The sequence below is a fragment of the Leucopleurus acutus genome, assembly GCF_964270905.1.
Source record: "Leucopleurus acutus genome assembly, chromosome: 3".
Lineage (NCBI taxonomy): Eukaryota > Metazoa > Chordata > Mammalia > Artiodactyla > Delphinidae > Leucopleurus > Leucopleurus acutus.
In genome coordinates, this window is record NC_139145.1 from 31,966,803 (window position 1) to 31,991,541 (window position 24,739).

Here is a 24,739-nt window from a genome sequence, read left to right on the forward strand (position 1 = left end):
AAGGAATCCATATCATCAGAGGCCCCAACTGGCAGCTGATTGTTTTTATTTATTTCTGTAGGTTTTACATGACACCTGGAGACCATTTAAAATGTTACTTGGCGGTGAGAGCTCTGTGTTTAAAAATAAGGCTCACCCAGTGCCAGATCGCTTTAGAGTCGGGTACAAATATTGAAACAAAAACCCCAGCTGTTATTGCTTTGGCTGCTAATTTGAGGTGTCAAATGAGAGCCCGACTGCTATACGTCAGTGAATAAGGCCCCTTGTGAGGTCATTATGTTTTCTAACAGTTGAGAGTAATGGACTAATCAGTGCAGCATCAGTTGTTTTCATTATATGCCCACACAATGGTTATGAGCTTTAATTTAAACGGTCCTCAGGGAGATGAGGGAAATCGGTATTAGGCAGCACCCATGATAGTCCAGGAGAGGAGGTACCGTAAGGGAGATGGCTTCCCACCCTCCTCTCTCTTCTCTCTCCCTCCATCTTTCATTCCTCCTGCCACATCTGCCCTCAGAGACTCATTGTCTGCTCCAAACAGGCAAAAGATGAGCTTTTCTCAAGGAGCAGATCTGGACTCTTGATTCTTCATGGTGTTCTGAAAAATCCCAGTCGGCCAATCCAACAGTCAGGGAGGCTTTTGGCAACACTTAGACTCATCGGCCAAGCCTGGACCTTGGAAGGCGTTGAGCCACGATTGCCCTCTCTTCTCTGTAGCCTCTACTACCGTCCTCCTGTCCGTGCTGAGCTTTCTCTATTCCTGGAACCAGAGGAGGGTCGGGTGATGCTGTTGCTTTGAGCAGCCTTGACAGCGAGGCAAACACCTGTGTCCCTGACACATCGAAGCCAGGCAGGTCTGAGTCTACCGCTAACACGTATGATTCACCTCCACCTCTGGACGGCAGGGAAGTTGGACGGCCGATGTCTGCCGAAGGCAGTCCTGTAAGAGGCAGCTTTGTGTAATGATAAAAAATATAGGATCTGGTGTGACACTTTCCTGGATTTGAGTATTGGCTCCACAACTCTACTGTTATGTGATCGGGGCAGAGTTCATTGATCTTTCCAGGGTCCAAAGTAGAAATGACAAGAGTATCTCAGGATTGTTGGAAGAATTAAATGAGATAATGCATGCAATTAGCAAAAACATCAATAGCATCAGTATTGTTGTTGTTATTATCATGGGCATCTTTATTGGAAGTTCTTGGCAAGCTCACCTCAAAGTAGTATCCTTTACTAGTCCACCTCATTGGAGGAAAGCAGAGAGCTCATGGGAGAACCTATAACATCAGTTTAGGTTTCTCGAAGGACACATTATGGTACATTATTCTTCCTGATTTCTGGAATTTCCCAGAGCTTCCAGCCAAATCAGAACAGTGCATAGCTGGGTGAGAAAGTCAAGTTCAGCTTTGATAGGAGGAAACAGTCAGGGAACTTCATCCAAAAATGACTGAGTCAGTGCAGTTGGGGAGAGACCCCGGGCTGGGAGAGAGGCTTGGGGATGCCTCTCTCGACCTCGGTAGGCCCAGTGGCATTCAGTGTGTGCTCTCCCAGGGCCAAGTCCACAGAGATGCCACCTACACACAGCCTAATGGGCCGAGCTAGCCAACAGCTTTCACATTCCCAGGATCCAGGAGCATGTGGAAGGGCCCGGTCATCAGCAGTAGATACCATGGTTGATTCCTGGTACCATGATAGCTGTCAGTCAGCACCCACCAAGCCAGTCCTGTTTTGACACAGCAAGAGGGAGAGGCAGAAGTGAGCCCTGCCAGACCCTCCCTTTGAGGTCTACATGCTACCAGAACCCCTCTGTACTTTCATGCCCCCGTGGCAGCCATTTAGGTATTTCCCACAGGGTCCAGCCACAGTGTTTGCACTCATCTGCTCTTTAGGAAATGATTCTGCCTACTTTGGTTGTGCCTGGCCCTGTGAATTCAATGTAGGCCTTGTGGGAGGTAGTTCTATCTCCTGAGTTTAGAGTGCTGGCCACTGGGCTCCCCCATGTGTAAGCACAAGTCAGGGAATCAATCTCTAGACTCACTTTAAAAAGACATCCTGTTGCCATGGCCATGGCTGCGGATGACCCACCAAGAGTCTCCTTCCTGGTGACCCTTAAAGAGGGAACCACCTTATTTATCTAGACTTAAGAAGAAGTCAGCCTGCCTTGAGACAGGAGATGAATGGGCCAAGCTACCAAGACGGTCTCTCTGACCCAAGGAGTCTGGATCCCCACCTGTGCGGAGGGGAAGAAGAGGGGTTCCAAGAGCACCCCCGGGAAGCTTGGCACTCTGGGAGACTGCAGTGGCACTCACTGTGGATGCCTGGTTTTGCAATTATGTGATGCATGCTCACAGATAATATTGCTGCATTAGAGCCAATTACATAGTGTTATGGACACGCAACACGCAGATTACACCCAGAGCCAGGAAAGCACAGCTTGACAAAGCAATGGCCTAATCGGAGGAGACGGAGGGAAATGTCAGCCTTATTAAGGTTGCCAGTGTGGCGTGGCTGCAGCTGGACTTAGCTCCTCCAGATCAGAGATGGTTATCTTGAGTGATGCAAGGGAGAGCCACACTTCAGCCCTCAGCAGAGATCATCGGGGAGCCAGGGGCAGAAATCAAGTCGGACCTCTCGAAGAGTGATCACAGCCGCCTCCACTGAGGACTGCGTACTACTTAAGAACTTGGGCCTCTCCCTAAACAGGAAGAGACGCAACTCCCTTCTGCTCTCCGCACAAGAGGCCTTTGGTCTCCAGGGCAGCCATATGCTGCCCTCCACATTCAGGTCAAGGCTCGGTCCTTAGCCTTTTCCCTAGTTCAGTGGTTCCCCAACTTGAGCTTGCATAAGAATCCTCTCATTCATTGAAACACACAAAGCTGGGCCTACACCAGAGTTGCTGATTCAGTAGGTTGGCCTGATGCATATACTGAAAATATGCGTCTTTAACAAGTCCACGGGTGATGTTGCAGATCTAGGGACCACACCTGGAGAACCACTGTCCAAGTTCATTCCCTGCCCATCCCAAGGTGGGTTCTCCTGCCCCGTCTCTTGAACAGGGCCTTCTGCGAGGCTCTCATTCCATCACAGCATTACAGGTTCCAGGAGCAGTGGGACCCAGCTTCCCAGGTGGGAGCATGGGATGGGAATAAGAAGTGTGGATTCTAGGGTGAGATTGCCTGGTTTTAAATCGCAGCCCTACCACTTGCCATTGGGGCTTTCCTGCCGATGTTTTACAGTCTTTAAGTTTTGAAAGTCGTTGACCTAATCCCCTCTCCTTACCAAGCAGTTATGTGACTCGCCCAGCATATCACAGCTAATCATTGGCAAAGACAGGACCGGAACTGCCCAGTTCTAGAGCAGCCAGTGGGCAGCAAACATGGTTTATAAAAAGCCAGTTAGTAAATATTTTAGGCTTTCAGGCCATATGGTCTCTGTTGCAACTACTCAGCTGCTGTAATGTGAAAGCAGCCATAGACAGTACATAAACAAATGGGTAAAACTGTATGTACAAAAACAAAGCCCACTGGATGGGCTTTAGCCTTTAGGCAGTAGTTTGCCAACCCCTGGAACAGACGGGTATGTGTACCACTGCTTCATACATACATTGCGACTAGGAGCCCTTGTCTTGCCTGGATGCCCCAGTATTTAGCTAAGGAACACAGGGAAACACAAACTTTGTCCGGCTACCAGTGTTCAATTACGTGCACTATAGGAGCAATAGTAAGTGCACTAATCCCCTAGTGCCCTGGGAAAAAAGTTTAATGCCCCCTTTCTAGTGCTCACAAGGAAGAGAGAGTGGGATCCACTGGTAGAAGTAGCATTGTCCACACAGATGATTTTAATATGGAAAACAGTCCCTTTTCATTAGACATTAATGCTCCAATTATGACAAAACAGAAAAGAGACTAGACAGAATACAGGTTAGTCTCAGTAGAAATATAGTATATATAATGGGGTAGGTAAGGGCTTTATAAGAGAGAAATGGGAGGTGGATGGACTGTCTTTTAAATGCCATGGGGTATCCTTCTCAAACTCTTGCAAAAAATTGCATAGGGGCTTCCCTGGTGGCGCAGTTGTTGAGAGTCCGCCTGCTGATGCAGGAGATACGGGTTCATGCCCCGGTCCGGGAAGATCCCACATGCCGCGGAGTGGCTGGGCCCATGAGCCATGGCCGCTGAGCCTGCGCATCCGGAGCCTGTGCTCCGCAGCGGGAGAGGCCACAACAGGGAGAGGCCCGCATACCATAAAAAAAAAAAAAAAAATGCAGAGGAAGGAACACTCCCAAACTCATTCTACAAGGCCACCATCACCCTGATACCAAAAGCAGATAAAGATACTACAAAAAAAGAAAATTACAGACCAGTATCACTGATGAATATGGATGCAAAAATCCTCAACAAAATACAAGTAAACAGAATCCAACAACACATTAAAAGGATCATACACCATGATCAAGTAGGATTTGTCACAGGGATGCAAGGATTCTTCAATATATGCAAATCAATCAATGTGATATAGCACATTAACAAATTGAAGAAGAGAAAAACATATGATCATCTCAATAGATGTAGAAAAAGCTTTTGACAAAATTCAACACCCATTTATGATAAAAACTCTCCAGGAGGTGGGCATTGAGGGAACCTACCTCAACATAATAAAGGCCATATAGGAAAAACCCACAACAAACATCATTCTCAATGGTGAAAAACTGAAAGCATTTCCTATAAGATCAGGAAGAAGACAAGGATGTCCACTTTCGCCACTATTATTCAACATAGTTTTGGAAGTCCTAGCCACATCAATCAGAGAAGAAAAAGAAATAAAAGGAATCTAAATTGGAAAAGAAGAAGTAAAACTGTCACTTTTTGCAGATGACGTGATACTGTACATAGAGAATCCTAAAGATGCCACCAGAAAACTACTAGAGCTAATCAATGAATTTGGTAAAGCTGCAGGATATAAAACTAATGCACAGAAATCTCTTGCATTCCTATACACTAACAACAATTAAGGAAACAATCCCATTCACTGTTGCAACAAAAAGAATAAAATACCTAGGAATAAACCTACCTAAGGAGGCAAAAGACCTGTATGCAGAAAACTATAAGACACTGATGAAAGAAATCAAAGACAATACAAACAGATGGAGAGATATACCGTGTTCTTGGATTGGGATAATCAATATTGTGAAAATGACTGTACTACCCAAAGCAATCTACAGATTCAGGGCAATCACTATCAAATTACCAATGGCATTTTTTATAGAACTAGAACAAAAAATCTTAAAATTTGTATGGAGACACAAAAGACCCCGAATAGCCAAAGCAATCTTGAGAAAGAAAAAAGGAGCTGGAGAAGTCAGACTCCCTGACTTCAGACTACACTACAAAGCTACAGTAATCAAGACAATATGGTACTGGCACAAAAACAGGAATACAGATCAATGGAACAGGATAGAAAGCTCAGAGATAAACCCACACACCTATGGTCAACTAATCTATGACAAAGGAGGCAAGGATATACAATGGAGGAAAGACAGTCTCTTCAATAAGTGGTGCTGGGAAAACTGGACAGCTACATGTTAAAGAATGAAATTAGAACACTTCCTACCACCATACAAAAATAAACTCAAAATGGATTAAAGACCTAAATGTAAGACTGGACACTATAAAACTCTTAGAGGAAAACATAGGAAGAACACTCTTTGACATAAATCACAGCAAGATCTTTTTTGACCGACCTCCTAGAGTAGTGAAAATAAAAATAAACAGATGGGACCTAATGAAACTTAAAAGCTTTTGCACAGCAAAGGAAACTATAAACAAGGGGAAAAGACAACCCTCAGAATGGGAGAAAATATTTGCAAACGAATCAATGGACAAAGGACTAATCTCCAGAGTATATAAACAGCTCATGCAGCTCAATATTAAAAAAACAAACAACACAATCCAAAAATGGGCAGAAGACCTAAATAGACATTTCTCCAAAGAAGACATACAGATGGGCAAGACGCACATGAAAAGCTGCTCAACATCACTAATGATTAGAGAAATGCAAATCAAAACTACAATGAGGTACCACATCACACCAGTTAGAATGGCCATCATCAAAAAATCTACAAACTGTAAATGCTGGAGAGGGTGTGGAGAAAAGGGAACCGTCTTGCACTGTTGGTGGGAATGTAAGTTGATACAGCCACTATGGAGAACGGTATGGAGGTTCCTTAAAAAACTACAAATAGAACTACCATACAACCCAGCAATCCCACCACTGGGCATATACCCTGAGAAAACCCATAATTCAAGAAGAGTCATATACCACAATATTCACTGCAGCACTGTTTACAATAGCCAGGACATGGAAGCAACCTAAGTGTCCATCGACAGACAAAGGGATAAAGAAGATGTGATACATATACACAATGGAATACTACTCAGCCATAGAAAGGAGTGAAATTGGGTCATTTGCAGAGACGGGGACGGACCTAGAGCCTGTCATACAGAGTGAAGTAAGTCAGAAAGGGAAAAACAAATATCGTATATTAACGCATATATGTGGGATCTAGAAAATGGTACAGATGAACCAGTTTGCAAGGCAGAAATAGTGACACAGATGTAGAGAACGAATATATGGACACCAAGGGGGGAAAGCAGGGGGTTGGGGGTGGGATGAGTTGGGAGATTAGGGTTGACATATATTCACTAATATGTATAAAATAGATAACTAATAAGAACCTGCTGTACAGCACAGGGAACTCCACTTCAATTTGCTGTACAGTAGAAACTAGCACAACATGGTAAAATAACTATACCCCAATTTAAAAAATAACTAACTAACTAAATAAATAAATCCGATGGGGGGAAATTGCATTATTTCTAGTTCATACTGAAATGCCCATTCAGTAGCTTGTCATGGTACAAAAAGGGGAGGCCAGGACAGTCTTGAAGTTTCATAGAATTAATGTGACCCTGAACTTGAGCTTGAAACCTGATGGAAAATGCTGAATTAAGAGCACTTACTTGAAGAAAAGCTTCCAACTGGGGCGACTTGGGGTAAAGCATATCTTCTCAATAGGAACAGGGCAGTGGGATTAAAGCTAGATTCTAGAACTAGCAAAACTCTTCCAGGAAATGGAAGTAATAAGTAAGGTGAGGTTGATGAGGTCACCATAGGTTAGGCTTGGGCAGTCATCTAATGGGGGTGGAGGTGGGTCATTGTCAGACCAAAGCATTTATTTTTTCTGTTGATTAATTTTCAAGGAAGTTTCTAGAACAAGAGGCAATGGGAGGCTTGCTCAGTTATTTCCGGCTTTGGGTCCCTGAGTGGAAATGACAGAGAATATCTTTGCTGGAGTAACAAACTTGCCCTGAAAACAGGAGGCAGTGATAAAGTTGGGAGAAACTGTGAAAAGAAAGAGTAGTGAGTCCTGAATCCTCTAGGAGCTCGTTGCTACCCTGGGTAGGTCTCTTATGTCTTATAGCCTCAAATTTCTCATCTGTAAGATGGGGATAATAATTTCAACCTCAGAGTGCTTCAAGTACCAAATAAGATGAATGTGAAAGTATACTGTAAACCATAAAAGACCAAACAAACACAAGCTAAGATAATAATAGCTAATAATTACCGATCACTGCCTATGAGCCAGGCAGTGTGCTAACAAGTGTGCTTTCCATGCCCTGTTTCAAGGGCGTGATGGTCAGCTGGATAATGTCACCCCAAAGATGTGCATGTCCTCATCCCAGGAACTTATGAATCGTACCTTATGTGGCAAAAGGAACTTGGCATATATGACTAAGAATCCTGAGATGGGGAGGTTATCCTGGATTATCCAGTCAGGCTCTAAGTGTCATCACACAGGTCCTCTTAAGAGGGAGGCAGGACATCAGAGTGAACAGTAGGAGATGTGACAACAGAAGCAAGAGGTCGGAGTGATACAAGGAAGGGGCCATGAGCCAGGGAATATGGTAGCCTCTACAAGCCGCAAAAGACAAGGAAATGAATTCTCCTCTTGAGGCCTCCAGAAGAAACACAGTCCCGTGAACCCATTTTAGACTTCTGACCTCCAGACTGTATGAGAATAAGTTTACGTTGCTTTAAACCACAGAAGGTGTGGTAATCTGTTACAGCAGCCTTAGACAACTAAGGCAGGTGTCATTTCTGGAGTCAGGCTTGTGTGGATTTAAGTCCTGGGACCACCACTTGCTTCATCCATGACATGGAGGTGATAGAAAGGTGCCTGCCTCATCGGGTGGTTATAGAAATGAGATGACAAGGAGGACCCTCAGCCCAGTGCCTGCCCGGCATAAAATAAGCTCGCGGTTAATGTTGGCAATGATTAGTACCATCTCGTTTAATCACCAGGAAAGCTCTGTGAGATCAACGCTGCTCTCTGCCCCGTGTTACAGAGGAGGAAGCTTAATAAGATTATGAAAACTTACTCACGGTTGCACGGGCCGTAAGTGGCAGAGGCGGAATCTAAACCAGGTCGTTGCCTTTGAGGCCATGCTCACCCACTCTGCTCTTCTGCATCAGGGTTATGACAGTGACATCTCCATCAGATGCCGGCTGCTTAGGCTGGGACACAAGAACCAGATAGAGCAGAGTGCTCCCCGCCTGGGCAAAAGCCACCAAGACTGGAAATCGAATAAATCTGTGTCTGTTAGGGAAAAAGAAACTGTAGCTGCCATGGAGATCAGCATCTAAGAGGTTAGCAACCCTCTGACGTCCCTGGGCCGGGCAGCCCCACACGGCAAATCATGAAGGTCTGAATACTGTGTTTAGTCACTTTGGTTCGGGAATAATTGCTATTATCGTAAATGTTTTATAGCCCTCATTGCGGCTCACGTTTAAATATCAGTGTAGTCATACATTAATAAGTCACCGCTGCCGGACGACTGCCGGATGCAGTTAGAATCCAAGCCCGGCATATAACTGCCCTGTATATTCAGCTGAATTAGGGCTGCCTGTGAACGCAGCCTGATGTTGAGTTGCTGGGTATGTTTGGAAGGAAGCCTCTTTTCTGCAAAGGCTTCTTGCTCTTTGCTTTTGAGAGATAAGGGGGACACTCAGATTTTTGTTTGGTAGTGAGTCAACGACCCTAACTAGGTCTCCCCCAGGTGTGGAGCCTAGAACTCTGGGATGGATAGAAGCAGAAATGAAGGCATTGTTTCTGCCCTGGAGGCATTGCTAATCCGCTGGAGAGGGGGTGGGATGGCGAACATAACCCTCGCTCCTCGGAAACTCCCTACCAAGGCAGGAGAGCCCGGACCGATGGGAAGGACAGATTCTTCCGCCCTGTCTGATGACATGCTCTGAACACTTCCCGGGTGGATGGAGATAGGACGGATTCACACACACACACGCACGCACGCACACACACATACACACTCATAGAAAAGATAAGCCACGTGAAACAAAATAGCTACGTAGGTTCAACTTCATAAAATGTCAAGTGTCTGAATTGGTGTATTAGTAAAGTTCCAGGGTGGGCAGAAGCAGGCAGTGTAAATTTGGTTCATTCCTCTTTATCATACTCTATGCCTCAAATAATGCCAGATGCAAGGTAGGTGCAGAAGAAATACGGGGGGGAGGGAGGAAAAATTATTAGGTTCTGTGCCTGCGTAAATAGATTTCCTCCTGGCCTTTTTGGCCAAAGGCCTTGAAGAATAGCATGGGGTGAGGGGTATGTGGTCCCTGGAATCCTGCCGCGACTAGTGTCCCCAGGGGAGAAAGCATCTGTGCAGGGCCCCTTGGGTGGGGTGGGGTGTGTATGGGGGCCACTGTGTGTCAGACACACCTCTGTTTATATTCCCCTGGGGGTTGGGGTTGTGTGAGGGGAACAGGAATGACCAGGACAGGACTAGATTCTCTCCACCAACATCAGTTAAACGGTAGCCTCAATGACTGAGCACATACTGTCTGCTAAGCCTTTCACCAGCCTGTGAGGTAGGTACCATTGCCTGCCTCCTTCTGCCGATGAAGAAGCTGTGGTTAAGAGATGTTGATCATTGGTCCGAGAGCACACAACTAGGGTATATAAGACTCCATCTGAACCATGTATGGACCAGGCCTTGGGACTGTAGTAATGCATAAGATAGAAAATGTTAGAGGGCGTTTTAAGAGGAAGATAATGTGTTTACCGAGAGCCAGGGGCAAAAGAAGTCTGTTTTAACCAGTGCAGGCTTCCAAAGAAAGACTCCTTCCTGGGCCAGTGGGACCCCGTGGGAGGGTAAGAGGAGGGGATGGGTGAGAAGAGGGTATCTGATGTGGCCTTGGGGGAGCACAGGAGCAAGTGGCCATCACGAAGGAGCGTACCATGGGCTCTATCCAACTCCTGCTCTTTGGGATGCAAAGTGAGGCACGTGTGGGTCAGAGAGCTGAGAACTAGGTCCAGTCTTGCCGCAAACGGTTGCCTCTGTCTGCATAGTCACTGAAATAACCGACCCAGACAGGCCCTTCGGCTACATAACATTTCCACCTCTGCACATGGTTTCCTTGGCTGCCCTGCCTTCCCTGGGCTCCCATAATAGGTCCTTCTAGAAGGGTAAGCCCAGGGCCGTACTTACCTACAGGCTGATTTCATTCTGGTCCGTTTATGGGGCTCACAGCCGTATCTTCCCTTTTCCCTGTACAAAGATACCAGTCAGTGTCAATGCTGCACTGGAGGAGTCCCCGTCCATGGCCATCGGGAGGCACAAGCAGGCAGAGACTGAATCCCTGTGCTCACAGAGCTCACAGCCTCGCTTCAGACAAGATGTGCTTAAAGAGCCAGAAGATGGCTGGAAAATACTCGTAAAATAACCTATCCACATAGCATCCTGCATGAGGCAGTATGTATAATGGGCAGAGCAAGTGAGTACTGGGTTCAAATCCCATGTCCACAGCTTAATAGCTGTGAGTCCTTGGAAAAGTAGGTTTACTTCTCTGAAGCTCAGCTTCCTCATCTATAACACAAGGATAAAGCCTCCCCTGTAGGGTTGTGTGCAGCTAAGCAAGATGTTTTGTATCTGTTTCCTTCTCTCTAAAATGAGGACAAGAATATGTAACTGGCATTGTAGTTGTGGGAATCAGCGATGTTGTAACAAAGCACTCAGGACACAGTAGGATTTCAGGAGGCAAGCTTATGGCTCCAGGTAGGTAAGTGAGTACTGAGAGGGCAGCAGAGGAAAGGAGGAATCCACTTGTAAAAGGAATCAGGGATTCTCTTATCATCTGGAGACTTGTCTCCGGCTGCTGCACCAACTGACCCATGGCTGTTGATTGATGGTCCCTCTTGCAGTCACATCCATCCCTTCCCCACCTTCCATAAGTATCCTGGTACCTGCCACACTGCTGCCCTGTTGACCTGTTTCTCCTCTCTCTCCGCAGCACTCTCAATAACAACAACATTAGCCGCATCCTGGTCACCAGCTTCAACCACATGCCGAAGATTCGAACCTTGTGAGTAAAGGTCCCCTGCTTCCTCCCCCACCTGCTCCCCACCTTATGCAGCTTCAGAGCATCACTCTCAGCTGCTTGTAAAACCTCACCCTTGGTTCCTACATCCACACACCTCCTCCCTCTGCTACTGACTAAGGTGTGTTGGTGAGCGAGGGCAGACTTGGGGAAGGGTCACGGAGCCATCCATGGTTCTGACCCACCATCCTGCTTCAGGCCAACTCAATTCTCTTCACCCCGGGAATCTTCCTGGACTGGGGAAATCTTCTTTGAGTTTTCCACCTGGATGGAAAAGTTTATGAGTGTTACATCGTCACAGAACTTTTAGAACAGGGATGTGATGATTCATCATTTGTTTAGTTCATGTCCTGTACCACTGGCAGTTCTATCCTACTGCCAAAGGCTACAGTTGCTTCCCGCTCTGGGAACGGTAGAGGAGGGGGAGTCTTAGCTACCCCTTCACCCCAGCCTCCCACCCGCCACACACCACACTTCGCTGCTCCCTGGATGATATTCTGGTGTCAGAATGCAGTAACTCCATTCTTTATCTTTAATGTGTCGGGTGGGCTCAAGCCTTCCAGAATGTGTACTCAGAAAGCAGATCTCCCCCTGGCGCCCCATACCGAGAGCAGGTCTAGTGCCTTTGTTACCTGGGAAGTTCTCCTCTCTCAGCCAGAAATCCTTTTTCAGTTCCTCTGCAAATGTACTCTGCTGGCCTTTCCAAAGAGGTTCATACTTGATGTTTTTCTTGTGTTGGTGGAGCCCCAATGGAGTTTATATCACAGCAGTAGGGGAGAGTCAGCCCCCAAGAGTAAAGTGCCTGGCACACAGTAGACAATAAATGGTATTTATAGTTATATTATTATTATCATCATCGTACTATTTATCCAGAAATCTGGATTAAAAATACCAAGCAGCCAGCTTCTCTGTGGCCCCTGAGCAACATTGCATCCAAGCAGATGTGAAAATCCTTAGAGCAGTGGTTTCCAAAGTGGGGGTCGCTAGACCAGTAGTGTCAGCATCACCTGGAACTTGTTGAAAAGCAAAATTGCAGGTCCCACCTCAGACCCATGGAATCAGAATCTCTGGGGTGGACCCAGCCATCTGTTTCTAACAAGCCCTCCAGGAGATCTCAATACTTATAAGGTTTGAGACCCCTGCATTAGTGAGAAGGTGACCTTATCTCAGGTAAGAATGAAGCAAAGGTCAATGAAGCAATGGATGAGGAGCTGATACAGAGAACCCTCAGAAGGACAGAGTTGGGAGTCGGACAGACCTGAGGTTAAATACGAGCTCTGCCACGTACTCTGGGCAAGTTGCTTCATCTCTCTGTTCTTCATAGATAGTGAATTCATAAGTGCTTGCCTCAAAGTTATGGTGGGAATGACATGTACTAACAGGTAAAGTGCCTGGTCATGGTGTCCACACAGCAAATACTAGTTATTATATAGAAGGAGGACCCAAGCTCAGCTTCCATCATTGTGCCCATTTCTTCCTCTGATTCCTCCTGGGGTAGCAGAATTCAGCCGAGAAAATCTATCTTCTTCCTTTCCTTTTAAAAGAGGGTGTTGGGACTTCCCAGGCAGTCCAGTGGTTAAAACTCCACACTCCCAATGCAGGGGGCACGGGTTCGATCCCAGGTCGGGGAACTAAGATCCCACATGCTGCATGGTGCGGCCTAGGTAGACAGATAGATAGATGGATTGATGAAAGGGAATGGTGCAGGAGAAATCATTGGGTCCTCAGGGTGCTGGGCCCGCATCTCCCCAGGCGAGTGGGTTGAATAGAAGAAGTACGGCTCTCACCTGCGCAGCCAGCAGTCCAGCTCCTGTGGGCTGCTGCTTTGTGATTTCTACCTCCCCTTCTGTTATTTTCAGTTGAAAAGCATCAATAAGAGAGCAGGGAGGGGTCCACGGGAGGCAGGGAAGATGGTGAGGTCTGGACCTTTGTTGGGTTGTTGTAAGGGTGGGGGAAGAGGGTAGGAGAGTTTTTTCTCCTTGTTTCTGCTGTCATCCTTCCCTGTGGTCCTGAACACTCATCTGATGAGTTCAGATCAATCCATCAATCTCGTCTGTTCTCTTTGCTCCCTGCCTGCTGCCGTTTTCTCTTTAGTTTAATTTCAGAGATGGCTCTGTAGAGAACTCCCCAGAGACTTGAGCTGACTAATCCCCCTTCACTGTAATTAAAGTGCGGTGGTGAGGGGGGGAGCGCTGGTGGTGGAGAAAGGGGGGAAGAGGAGAGAGGAAGGAAGTCGTAAATGGGATTTCTAAAGGAAAGCTTTTATATTGAATTCAGAAAGCCACATTTTATAGAAAATGAACGCTGACCCTCTCTAAAAGGATTTGCTGGAAATTTAATTTAGCATCTGTGGCTAAAAGGCACCTTTTACAAATTGGCATTTGTATTCATTCACCTTATCTTCTGTAAAAGTGGTTTCGCCAACATGAAATATGGTGTTTCTGTCTGCAAAAGACCACAGAACAACTGACAGGAACCACCCAGCCGCCTTGATGCTTTGGTGGCTAAGAAATGACAGCCTTGTACAGGCAGGGCCTTGGGTTGGGAAGAGCCTGAGGTCTGGAGCTAGTCTCCTCACAGTAAGAATAATAAGAGCAAACATTTCTTCGGTAGTTTACGGTGTCCTAGGCCTTGTGCTTAGCATTTTCCGTGAATCATTTCAATCCTCACAATGGCCCAAGCAAGGAGGCACCATTAATATCCCCATTTGATAGATGGTAACACTGAGGCCCAGGATTAGATTGCTGCCCGAGGTCAAAGTCGAAAAGCACAGAGCCTACGTCAGATTCTGGCACTATGACATCAGAACCTGCGCTTGTTCCGTTCAGTAGGAACAAAAGCAGAAGAGCATCAGGTGAGCTGAGGAAGGGGAGACCGGAGCTTCCACATGGCTGAAAGGCCACTGGAGGCCACCCTCCCTGTGTCATTGCCATCACAAAAGTTATTGAAAGTAATCAAGATAATGTCTCTTCTCACTCAAGAAAACTAGAAACACTCCCGGCAGTGTCTGGGCTCAAGTTTCAAGATCATCAAGATTCTTTTTCTTTTAACATTCGTGTTTGGGATAACACTGCTCAATTTGATCTACGGAACATGATGTAAAAGGCAGCTTGAAAGACTCTGCCCAGCTCGAGTCTCCAGCCCTTCTGCTGCGTAAAATTCCAAGAGGGGGAGATCTGAGCCTGTCCACTGTCCTGGGCTTTTGACAAGAGCCTTCACATGGATTCAAAAGCAGTTTGGGTCACCTCTTTTCGATGGTCGTACTTACAAGAGGAGAAATTCCTACAGAAGTGGACAAAGGGATAAGGGCCATCTGTAGCAAGGTTAAAAAAGGAGGTAGCTTGGGCTTCCCTGGTGGCGCAGCGGTTGAGAGTCCGCCTGCCGATGCAGGGGACATGGGTTCGTGCCCCGGTCCGGGAGGATCCCACATGCCGCGGAGCGGCTGGGCCCGTGAGCCGTGGCCGCTGAGCCTGCGTGTCCGGAGCCTGTGCTCCGCAAAGGCAAAAAAAAAAAAAAAGGAGGTAGCTTGGGGCTGGCCAGTGGGGATTAAGGAACAACCAACCTTATATAAACTTCCAAAAGGGAAACCGCTGACATTTTGATTATCCCAGAAATTAATCAGCTCAGTAAGGATCTGACTTACCTAAACCTCATTTTTGTTGTTCCATTGGTCTCTTACCTCTGATTGGAACTGATGGGAATTTGTTTGCATTGATCCGCCTTGTTTCTTTAGCTCCCATGCCTCAGTGCCAAAGAGGGCAACTGCCTTTCCTAATAAAAGCCAAACTCATTAAAAGGCACACAAAAAATTCTGGCACCTCGACCTCGGCATGCCACTGCAGCCTACCTCTGCTCTGCCTTGTCACGAAGAACTGACCCACTGTCACTTTTTTCCTAGACAGCCTTTATACCTGGTGATGTATTCCTGGCCGCGCAATCATCTCTCTCTCCCTCTCTCTCTCTCTGTCTCTCAGCAGCTCACTGATGGGTCAGGAGACAGATCATTTTCCCTCATGCTGCAATTTCCCAAAATGTCCCGATGCAGAAAAGGACTTCCCTCCTCCCCTTCATACTCTTTGGGAAAGAGTAACCAGCTCCAAGTCCAACACCAGGCCCCCCTCCATCCTGGGCACAAAGTGATCATCTTTGTTGAATACACAGAGGTCTTGCCTTCCTTCTTAGAAATGAGGTCCTTCCCTCCAGGTTAGGATTTTGCCTTCCCTGCCCCTGCCCACCTGTCGTACCTCTTCCTGGAGTGCCAGACTAAGAGGGAGCCAGGCTTGTTTCCACAGCATCGGGGCCTGAGCTTTGATGTTCAGAGGCGAGCATTGCTTGGGGCCCATTACAGGCGCAGTATCTTGGTCCTGGGGGTATATGTAGTTGTCTTTGACTTTTAAGTATTGGCTCTGAAATACAAAAAGAAAATTATAACATCCAAATTAATCATGTTTCAACAAAATCGTAAAAAATCTTTTCAAATATTTTTCAGCGGAAAAAAATGACATTCTAGGTGGGATATGGGTTCGTTTAGTCAGTCTGATGTTATGGGATCTGGGACCCCCACCCTGAGTCTGCCAAGGTCCCTGGTGGGCCTGGCCTGCCCGAGGTTTGCACCCGTGCAGGGCCAGGGAGACTCTGCTGGCAGGCAGCGCAGATGAGCTACACTTGGCCAATGTTTAGCAATGTTGACCTTACGCTAAGTGGAGTGTGGTCAAGAGCCCTTCAGGTGTCTCCATTTCAGACATGGATGTAGCCTGAGCCACTGCTTCGGTCTGCCACTCAGTATTAACTGGCATGACACAGAGTACTTGAACGTCCCAAGATATTGCTGGCTGATGAGCAGATGCAGGATGGGGCAGTTGAAATTTGCATCAGAAAGCCAAGTGTATGATAAGCTGCCGTGACTAAAACTCACCTACCGCCACTGCTAATGATCTAAGTTTGTAGGGACTGTGGCAGTTGGAAACCCCTGATGCAGAAACCTTGGGGAAGAACCTTTAGGATCCCCTGGGTATCCTTAGGTTACCCTCCAGACAGTGGAAAGGAAATTCAACTTAACCAGATGAGGCTCCCCTCAGACATGGAACCTGAAGATCCCTCTCAGGAATCTTATCCACTCCAGGGTGAGAAGCTGAGCTGGAACCACAGCTACTAGAGGGAGAAAGCCCGAGAGTCCTGAAGATGGGTAAAAAGCCTTTTCAGAGGCACCGAACCAGGCAGAATAGCAAATACACCAGGGGGACTTGAACTTGGGAAGGCTGTGAAGGGCACTCTGGAGAAAGTGCTGTGGATTACAAGAGTCTGTAAACACCTTATTTAAACAGGAGGATGAAGAGAAGGTGCATCCTTCAGAAAGTACCCTTCTCTCTGTTCCCTGCTTACGCTAGCTAGTACACACAGCGGTATTGGTTTTAGGCTCACCAGCATGACACACAGGGGGTCCATTAAAGGGACACTTAGAGAGAAAACGAAGGAAGGAGAGAAAAGACAACAGCAGATCTCTGCCACAGTTCACCACAGACTGGAGCGTGGAGATTAAGAAGCTGTGGTAAAGCATCTGTAACCAGGGCTAGCTAAAGTACGGAAAGCTACACCTGAGTCACGCTTTTGGAAGTTTGACCTGAATCAGGATCATCGCTGTAATAATGTCACCCTCCCTCTGCTATGGGTTGAGCCTTTCCTGAGTGGGAAAGAAAAGGGTGGAATTACTATTAAAAAATGGGAATTGCTCAGAAGCCTGGAGGCCTCCATTGGATGTGGCCGGCACGAGAAGATGACTGTCATTTGTGGCTTGGCAATCACGGGGTTGAGGCTCCCGTGGTGATTCCGTGGTGCAGAGGACAGTGCTCCCCTGGGCTCCCAAGGACTGCCACACTGGGCAAAGGGCACGGAGGTTCAGCCCACTCTATTCAGACGGTGGCACCCTCCCCACTTCCTGCTGTGACGGCACCTTCCCTCTGTCCCTGCCTCTCCCAGGCGCCTCCACTCCAACCACCTGTACTGCGACTGTCACCTGGCCTGGCTCTCAGATTGGCTGCGGCAGCGGCGGGCCATTGGCCAGTTCACTCTCTGCATGGCTCCTGTGCACCTGAGGGGCTTCAACGTGGCGGACGTGCAGAAGAAGGAGTACGTGTGCCCAGGTGAGGTGACCCCCCCACTCCCCTCCCCTCCTGTCCTGTGACTCGCCCACCTGTGAGCTCTCCTTAACATCACCTGGGCCTTGAACACACACCCCAGAGCTCGGTGTGGAGGCTTGCAGGTTGCCCCAGTCACTTAAAGAACTCTAAGGTGCCTCCGTGTGTTCCAGAAGAGAAGCTCTTGCCATCTGATAAAGGAAAATGCTCAAGGAGCTCATGAATCGCTTCCTGTTAAGCCTCAGAGTCCATTAGGTACTTTAGCATTGGCCAAACCCGTTCCTATCACCCATTTGCTCCTAGAAATTGAGAGTCAGGCTAATAGAGGCTATGAGGTCAGCCTGCTTGGCTGGAAATCTTAGCTCTGTCCCTTAATGGTGTGTGACTTTGGTAAGTTACTGCATGTCTGCAAAATAGGAAAAATCGTAGTCCGTAACTCCAGGGATGGGTGGGAGGATTCAATGAAATAATGCATATAAAGCACTTAGCATAATACACAGCACTTGGTAAGAGCTAATGAGTGGAGCTTAATTATTATAGTTTAGTGGGCCCACAAAATGCTGAGCAAACACGAGAGTTTGATCTGTGGGTAATCGAACTGTAATAGAAGTACAGGTGCCCATGTAGTGCTGAAAACAGAGCTGTGCTTGCACATGACTGAAGGCAGCTCATCTCTCCAGGACGGGAGGTGGCTGAGTGACCTGAGAAAAGTTTCCCAGAGGATGTCGCCTTTGCCTTGGGTCCTAAATGTTGTTTGCTTGTTTGTTTTTACTTTTCATTGACATTGCCCAATCCCATCCATTCTTCCCTTTTCTGGTGGCAAGGAAGTAAGCTAATCTCTTGATTTCCTCAAAAAAAAAAAAAAAAAAAAGAGTATTCAGTTGAGGAGTTCCCCAAAGATGCATTCCTGAGATCCAGGAACTCAGTCCTGGAATTGGGAACCAGTGGCTTCTAAAGGCTGCTCTGCTGCTTTCTCCTGTCATGTTCCAACTTTATCAAGTCATTTAATACCCAAAAACATTTTAACATGTCTCAGAGCAGTACCTCAACAATTTGCTATAGACGCCCACTTAGAAATCACTTTCCATCAAACACATAATAAAACCGTTTATCACACAGACACCCAACTCAAATATAGTGACTGTAATTACAGTAATTATTAGGAAAAGGGTACAATATCGGCATAAGTGCCAGTGAAAGAAATAATTATAGAGTGCAGGAGTCATCCAAAAGCTATTGAGAAAAACTAATTAGGGAGGAGGTTAAAACACATTATTATGGGTGGGTACAAAGTTTAAAGCTGCACACCAACACGAATGCCAACACGAAGGTGCTTCGTCACGAAAGCACCTTCCCATCAAGGGAGTGCCGAGACATTGCTTACCCAGCAGCAGTCAGGACTCAAAACCCAGGGCCAGGAGGCTGATCCTCCTGGGTCCTGGAAATGTTACTGCCCCAGGTCTCCCTCCTCTGAAAAAGTTGGATCTCACAGGTGGGTTAATAGTTACATAGGTGACTATGACCTTTATCATATCCCCTGTTTATAGCTATCAAAGCCCATTGCTAGTGATGGGCTGTAACTTCTTCATACGAGGCCAGGTGTCTTTTAAGGACACGAGAATTTAATTCACAGACATGAATATGCCGTTAATCTCCACCCTCTCACTAGTAGTATGAATTTAGGGGAGTGACATATTAGGGCCCCTATGCGTGGGGGAATTTTTTAGATGCTTTTCCCAGGCTCTCAAGGCTTCAAAATAGGATGCTGTGCAGGGCAACGTTCTGAAAAGTAAGTCAGATACAATGGCAGGGAGAACCGGTGAATTGAACATCTGTAATGAATGAACAACCGCCCTCATTAGTGGGGTTCAGGAGGAGCACCCTCTCCCAAAAGTACTACGTCTTTCATGATTTGTTCAAGGTAGGTGGTGAGGCTGTGATAAAAGGATGCCAGAGGAAGCAGCGTGGAGCAAGACAGCCTGTGCGCGCACACGAGGTCAAAGAGATGGGCTATTTTCATGTACTGACCAACCCCCCTACCATGAGATGCAGCCCACTTCTGAGGGTGCAGGGCCTGCCCCACGGCAGAGCCCAGCGAGGCATCCGAATGAGGCGGTTGGGACAGACCTGATGGCCCTTGTTTAAAGCTGCAAAACCACCAGGGTCCCTCCTCATCCAAGCTATTCCTCCCATAACCCGCAGGAGGAGGACTTCAGTCAGGAAAGGAGGGGCATGGACATCTCTTAGAAAATAGAAGTCGTCTGCTCAGGAGAAAGAAAGGCATGGGGCAGCAATTAAACCATCCCTATGCGTATCCATCACCAGTGGCCCCTGTTGAGGCAGCCTTAGAAAAACCTCCCTGCGCCCCTACATGGTATCGAAAAATTCACCCAACGCGTGACTCCAGAGACGGGAAAGAGCTTTATCTCTCTCAGCCTGTGAGGGCCCTGCCTGCCCACGTCCCTGATATCTGCCTTTGAATCAAATCTGGCTGTCTGGAGCCCAGCCTCTTCTCCCCAGAAGTCCGGCCTACTGGTTCCTTATCACCGCAGCTAACCCAGAAGTTTGCTGGCGGCGCACTCTGGCAAAATTCATCCCCTCTGTCAACGGTCTCCTTCAATCGAGGGCATTTATTTTCCTCTCCTGGGGAGACAGCTGGGCATTTTTCACAAGGGTGGGAGACTCTTATTTTATTTATTATTAACAGTTTTCTGTGATATGCAACAGGACTGCTTGGTTTCCTTTAGCTCTTGCTGAAAGGATTTCTCTGTTCATTTTCCTTGTTTTAAGGGGAAGTTAGGGCCCTAGGATTAGAAGGGTCCCTCAGTGGACTTTATGAGTTCATACAGCAGATTGGAGAAAAGGTTCTGCTTTGGCCATGATTAGGCTCACGTGAGTTGCAAGTTGAATTTTTTTTCCATCCTTAGCTGAAGGGCTTATTTTGGAGTTTAAACTCTAGGATTTGTCTTCCATGTGTCAATTTTCTGATCCCTTAATCTGAGAAAGTTTCTACCAGTTACAATTTGTAACTCAAGGGTAGTAGCTAAATATTTGACCTCTTGAGTCAGTTATCTCTTTCCTCTGAATATCTTTGAACCCATTGGTTTGTCCACCCATTCCACATGTATCTGTCCTTTGCCTTTGAATGTGAGATATATTTTCATGAAGATTAATCTTGTCTTCTAGTAATAAGGGGCCATGTCTTACATTTTTTTCCGGTGCCCCAATACCTAGAATAGTGCTGGATCCTAAGAGCCTCTCAACAAATTCTTCCTCAATTATTATTAAAAATGAAATAGGTGTATCTCCTTGGAAACAAGAAACTTTCCCCTTCTACTTCTTTTTTTTTTTTTTTAATTTGAGACTAGTTACTAGGTATAAAGTTAATTAAGGTGAGCCATGACTAGCCACCCATTTCCTTAGGAGGTTTTAATTAAAACACCATAATTGGACATTGAAGGAATGAGATTATTAGGTTTATTTAGGCATTCTCCAAATTATCATGCCTCTGGTATTTAAATCACGTTCATTTATATTCTCATCATAATTGCTCAAGTCCCATTGTCACTGCAGTCTGTTGTTGGCTTTTGAAAGACCAGAGGCCAACAGGGATGCTTAATTTGAATACTGGAGTTAATTTATTTCCACGCGCTCACGAGGCCAGTTGATTTTCCAACTCTCCACACTCTACTGGGTGAAGTCCTCTTTAAAGACAGAAAGAAACAACGGCTCTAATGCAAGAGTGTCCAGCCGTCTCCAGGGTAGCTGACATAGTACGTGTCTCACCCCTGAGCCTCCTTTCCTGCTTCCTGAGATTCCAAGGCTTTGATGGTTTTCCACTTCATGGCAATAGAGAGGCAGGTGGGTGTCTTTCTGGCAGAGGAGATGGTAGGAGAGCCCTTCTATTATGGGAATAATAATAATGGATCCACGACAGGGGTTTTATGAGGATCAAGTGAGGGGATATATACAAAGCACGCAATGCAGTGCATAGGAAACGTCCGATAAACGTTAGCTACTATTATGAGAATGATGGTCATTATTAGATTGGCCACGACTGTGTCCACGGGCAGGTACACTCCTCTCTCAGGGCTTCTGTTTCCCCCACCATCTCCATGGCCCTCTCTGGGTCTGGAGCTCGGTGACCTCTGCCCCACTCATCTGGGCAGACAAGTTAGAGCCTTTGGCTTTCAGGGTGATGAGCGTTCCCATTTGCCAATGAGCAGAAGAACAAAGATGGGGTCAGAGCTGGGCAGTCATCATATCCCCGGTCACCTCTCCATCTTTCTTCTTTCTCAGACCCGGAGGGAGAATTGTGCAGTCAGCAGAGGGAGGATAATTGGTACAATGTCCATGCCGGTGACCACAGGCACTTGCCCTGTGAGAGGTCTAGCTGGGAACACGTTCCTGCCCTCTCGCTCGTTAACAGCCCCCTGGGCTGGGAAGCAGCTCCCTTGATGACCAGTAAGAGCGGGAAGGGCCAGCACCTCCGTTCCCCCCAAGCTCTGCTCTGCCCTCCCTCTAGACATCAGGCCACAGTCCAGGGAGTCTTAGGAGACATCTGAAGGGAGGCCGGGCATCTCAGCTACCTCCTTATTAGGCACAGAGGTGGCTTTGGCTCCAGATTGAAATTTCAGAGCTGCAGTGATTAAGGAAAGGTGAGATGGGCCCCCAGAAGAGACACAGGTACTCGGCCCACATCCCCATCTCCCTACTCTGATCAGGACATCCTTCCACCCCAGGGCAGTAGCATTTTAGCACTGGGAATGGAAGAGTTCTGAGAGCAGAGAACCTGGGCACTTATTTTATTTATTTATTTATTTTTTGCGGTACGTGGGCCTCTCACTGTTGTGGCCTCTCCCGTTGCGGAGCCCAGGCTCCGGACGCGCAGGCTCAGCGGCCGTGGCTCACGGGCCCAGCCGCTCCATGGCATGTGGGATCTTCCCGGACCGGGGCACGAACCCGTGTCCCCTGCATCGGCAGGCGGACTCTCAACCACTGCGCCACCAGGGAAGCCCCTGGGCACTTATTTTAAAAGGAAGAAAGGAAGAACAAGCCCACATGCACTCCTAAGTTTATAAGAGAACGTCTTAGAAAGTACATGACAGGGGGTCTGCTTGCTGGTTCATCAATGCGCTCTGATTTAAGGCCCTTGCTGTGCCAGGGAGAAGAGGCAGTGGTACCAGCCGGCAGGCTCCCTCGAGGACCATGAGCATTCCTAGCCCCCCTGAGAACGCATTATACAACAGGGACACACACGTGCATGCAGGTAGGCACACACCTAGAGTGACCCTTTCCATCAAGGAGACGCAGAGACTCCTTCTACCCCAATATAAAAACCCTGCTCGCGTTCCTCTCTTCTTCCTAGCTCGTAGTCATAGAATTTTCTGGGTAGAAAGGTAGGTGTTTCCTCGCTTTGTCCCCCTTGGAAATCTGCTGTCTCCTGCGTCACTCTCTTTAGCCTCAATGTGTGTGGACAGGAAAGGCTGGGAGGGATGGATTTGCTGACAGAGGCCGACAGAGGACCTAGGACACCTGACCTGTGCAGGTGAGCTAGGCTCAGAGGGGGCCTCAGGGGACTGGACAGATGGCCTTTGCTGTGATAGAAAGACCTGAGCTTCAGTCATGAGAGTCCTGTCTACGCATTTCCACTCCGTTTCCCCACTCTGAGGCTGATGCTATGGGCCAGTGCCCAGGGCACTCAGAACTCAGGGCGCCTCCCCTCACGGTCCTTCCAGAAGAATCGTTCACCTCCGTAGCTTGGTGGCATTCAGTCCCCATGTCTCTAAGGCTTCTGGGGCAATTTCATTCATGTATTCATCCTCTCACCCAAGGTGTGTTTATTGAGTGTTTTGTGCCAGGCCCTCTTTTAGGCACTGAGGATATAATAGTGAATAAGACAGAAAAGGTCACTGACCTTTTAGAACTTACATGCTAGTCTCACTCTGTCCAGAGACAGAAAGCAAAGGGGAAGGACTCCCACCACACAGGACTCAGAGACCCAGAGGGAAATAGGCTTGGTTCCTCCAGCATTGATTAAGGGGGAGTGTTGCCAGGGAAAGCAAACTCATCTTTCAACCCCGGCTTAAACCTGAAGTGTTTTGTTTCAACCAGAGAGTAGCATCCTTGCCATGTGTGAATACCTAGCTGGGGAGCTGCCAGCCCGGGATGCTGACAGAGACTATAATTACCGTTGTTTCTCTCTGCGTAATAAAAGGTGTCGTTAGTGACCTGGTTAAGGAAGCTTTTCAAATCCTGTTTGGCCTTGACAACATCCTTTGCAATGTAGCACACCCTTTCTTCCAAATCAGAGCCACCCTGTGAAAGACACAGCCTGTTCCCAGAGGGACTCAAGGCTGCAGCCTGGGTCTGGTTGAAACAATTCATTTCAGCACAGAAGTCAGAAGGGGTACCTTTGAAGAAACTCCATTTCAGAACTTTCTGTTGCCCATGTGAGCCCTAAAACATAATGCCTTTCTTCCGCTCTTTTCTGACACACGCCATTAAGTAATATTTTGACAGATCAAAAGAGGGATGGCCTTCTGATGCCCTGTGCCTCAGTGGATGGAAAGACAAGTGCTCAGGCTCAGGGCTCCATGGAGCCCCTGATGCTTCCCATCCAGGAAGGTGCGGGATGTGGCGTGTCTCCCTGGCTGGTCAGGCACCGGAGCCCCTTGATATTCAGGGCCAGGCATGGCAGTTTTCTTTGGGGAGCACCATCTACACTTCAAAAGCCCTGACGCCTGCAGCCCTGGCGCTCCCAGCCTCCTTGGGAGGATGCAGGTGAGGGGACGCGAGCCCTGCCCACTGTAGATCCTCTTTGCCACCTGCAAAGAGATGCAGCAGAGGAGGGAAAGCTTTTAGGTGTCTTCTGATCCTTCTGTTTCCATTTTTCTGAAGAACAACAGTCGATCTCTAGACCCAGAAAGGACTTCAGAAGTCACGCAGTCCAAACTTCACCAAGATGGCAGCAGTAGAACTCGGGGGCGGGGGTACTGTGACTTGCCTGAGGTCTTGTAGACAATTCGTGGCAGAGCCAGACCCATTATTAATAATAACAACAACAGGACTTCCCTGGTGGTCCAGTGGTTAAGGCTCCACGCTTCCACCACAGGGGGTGAGGGTTCGATCCCTGGTCTGGGAAGTTCTGT

At 47.5% G+C, this 24,739-nt stretch overlaps 1 protein-coding gene across 2 annotated transcripts in view; it reads left to right on the top strand.

Moving 5' to 3' along the window:
• Positions 1 to 24,739, top strand: part of SLIT3 (slit guidance ligand 3) — a gene marked incomplete at its 5' end in the record, with an annotated part of 610,658 nt that overhangs the window by 449,085 nt on the left and 136,834 nt on the right. For both annotated transcript variants that reach the window (XM_082835732.1, XM_082835733.1), the window contains 2 exons: positions 11,368 to 11,439; positions 17,431 to 17,594. In XM_082835732.1, coding sequence (XP_082691858.1) covers positions 11,368 to 11,439; positions 17,431 to 17,594 — 236 coding nt within the window. The remainder of the gene's footprint in view (positions 1 to 11,367; positions 11,440 to 17,430; positions 17,595 to 24,739) is intronic.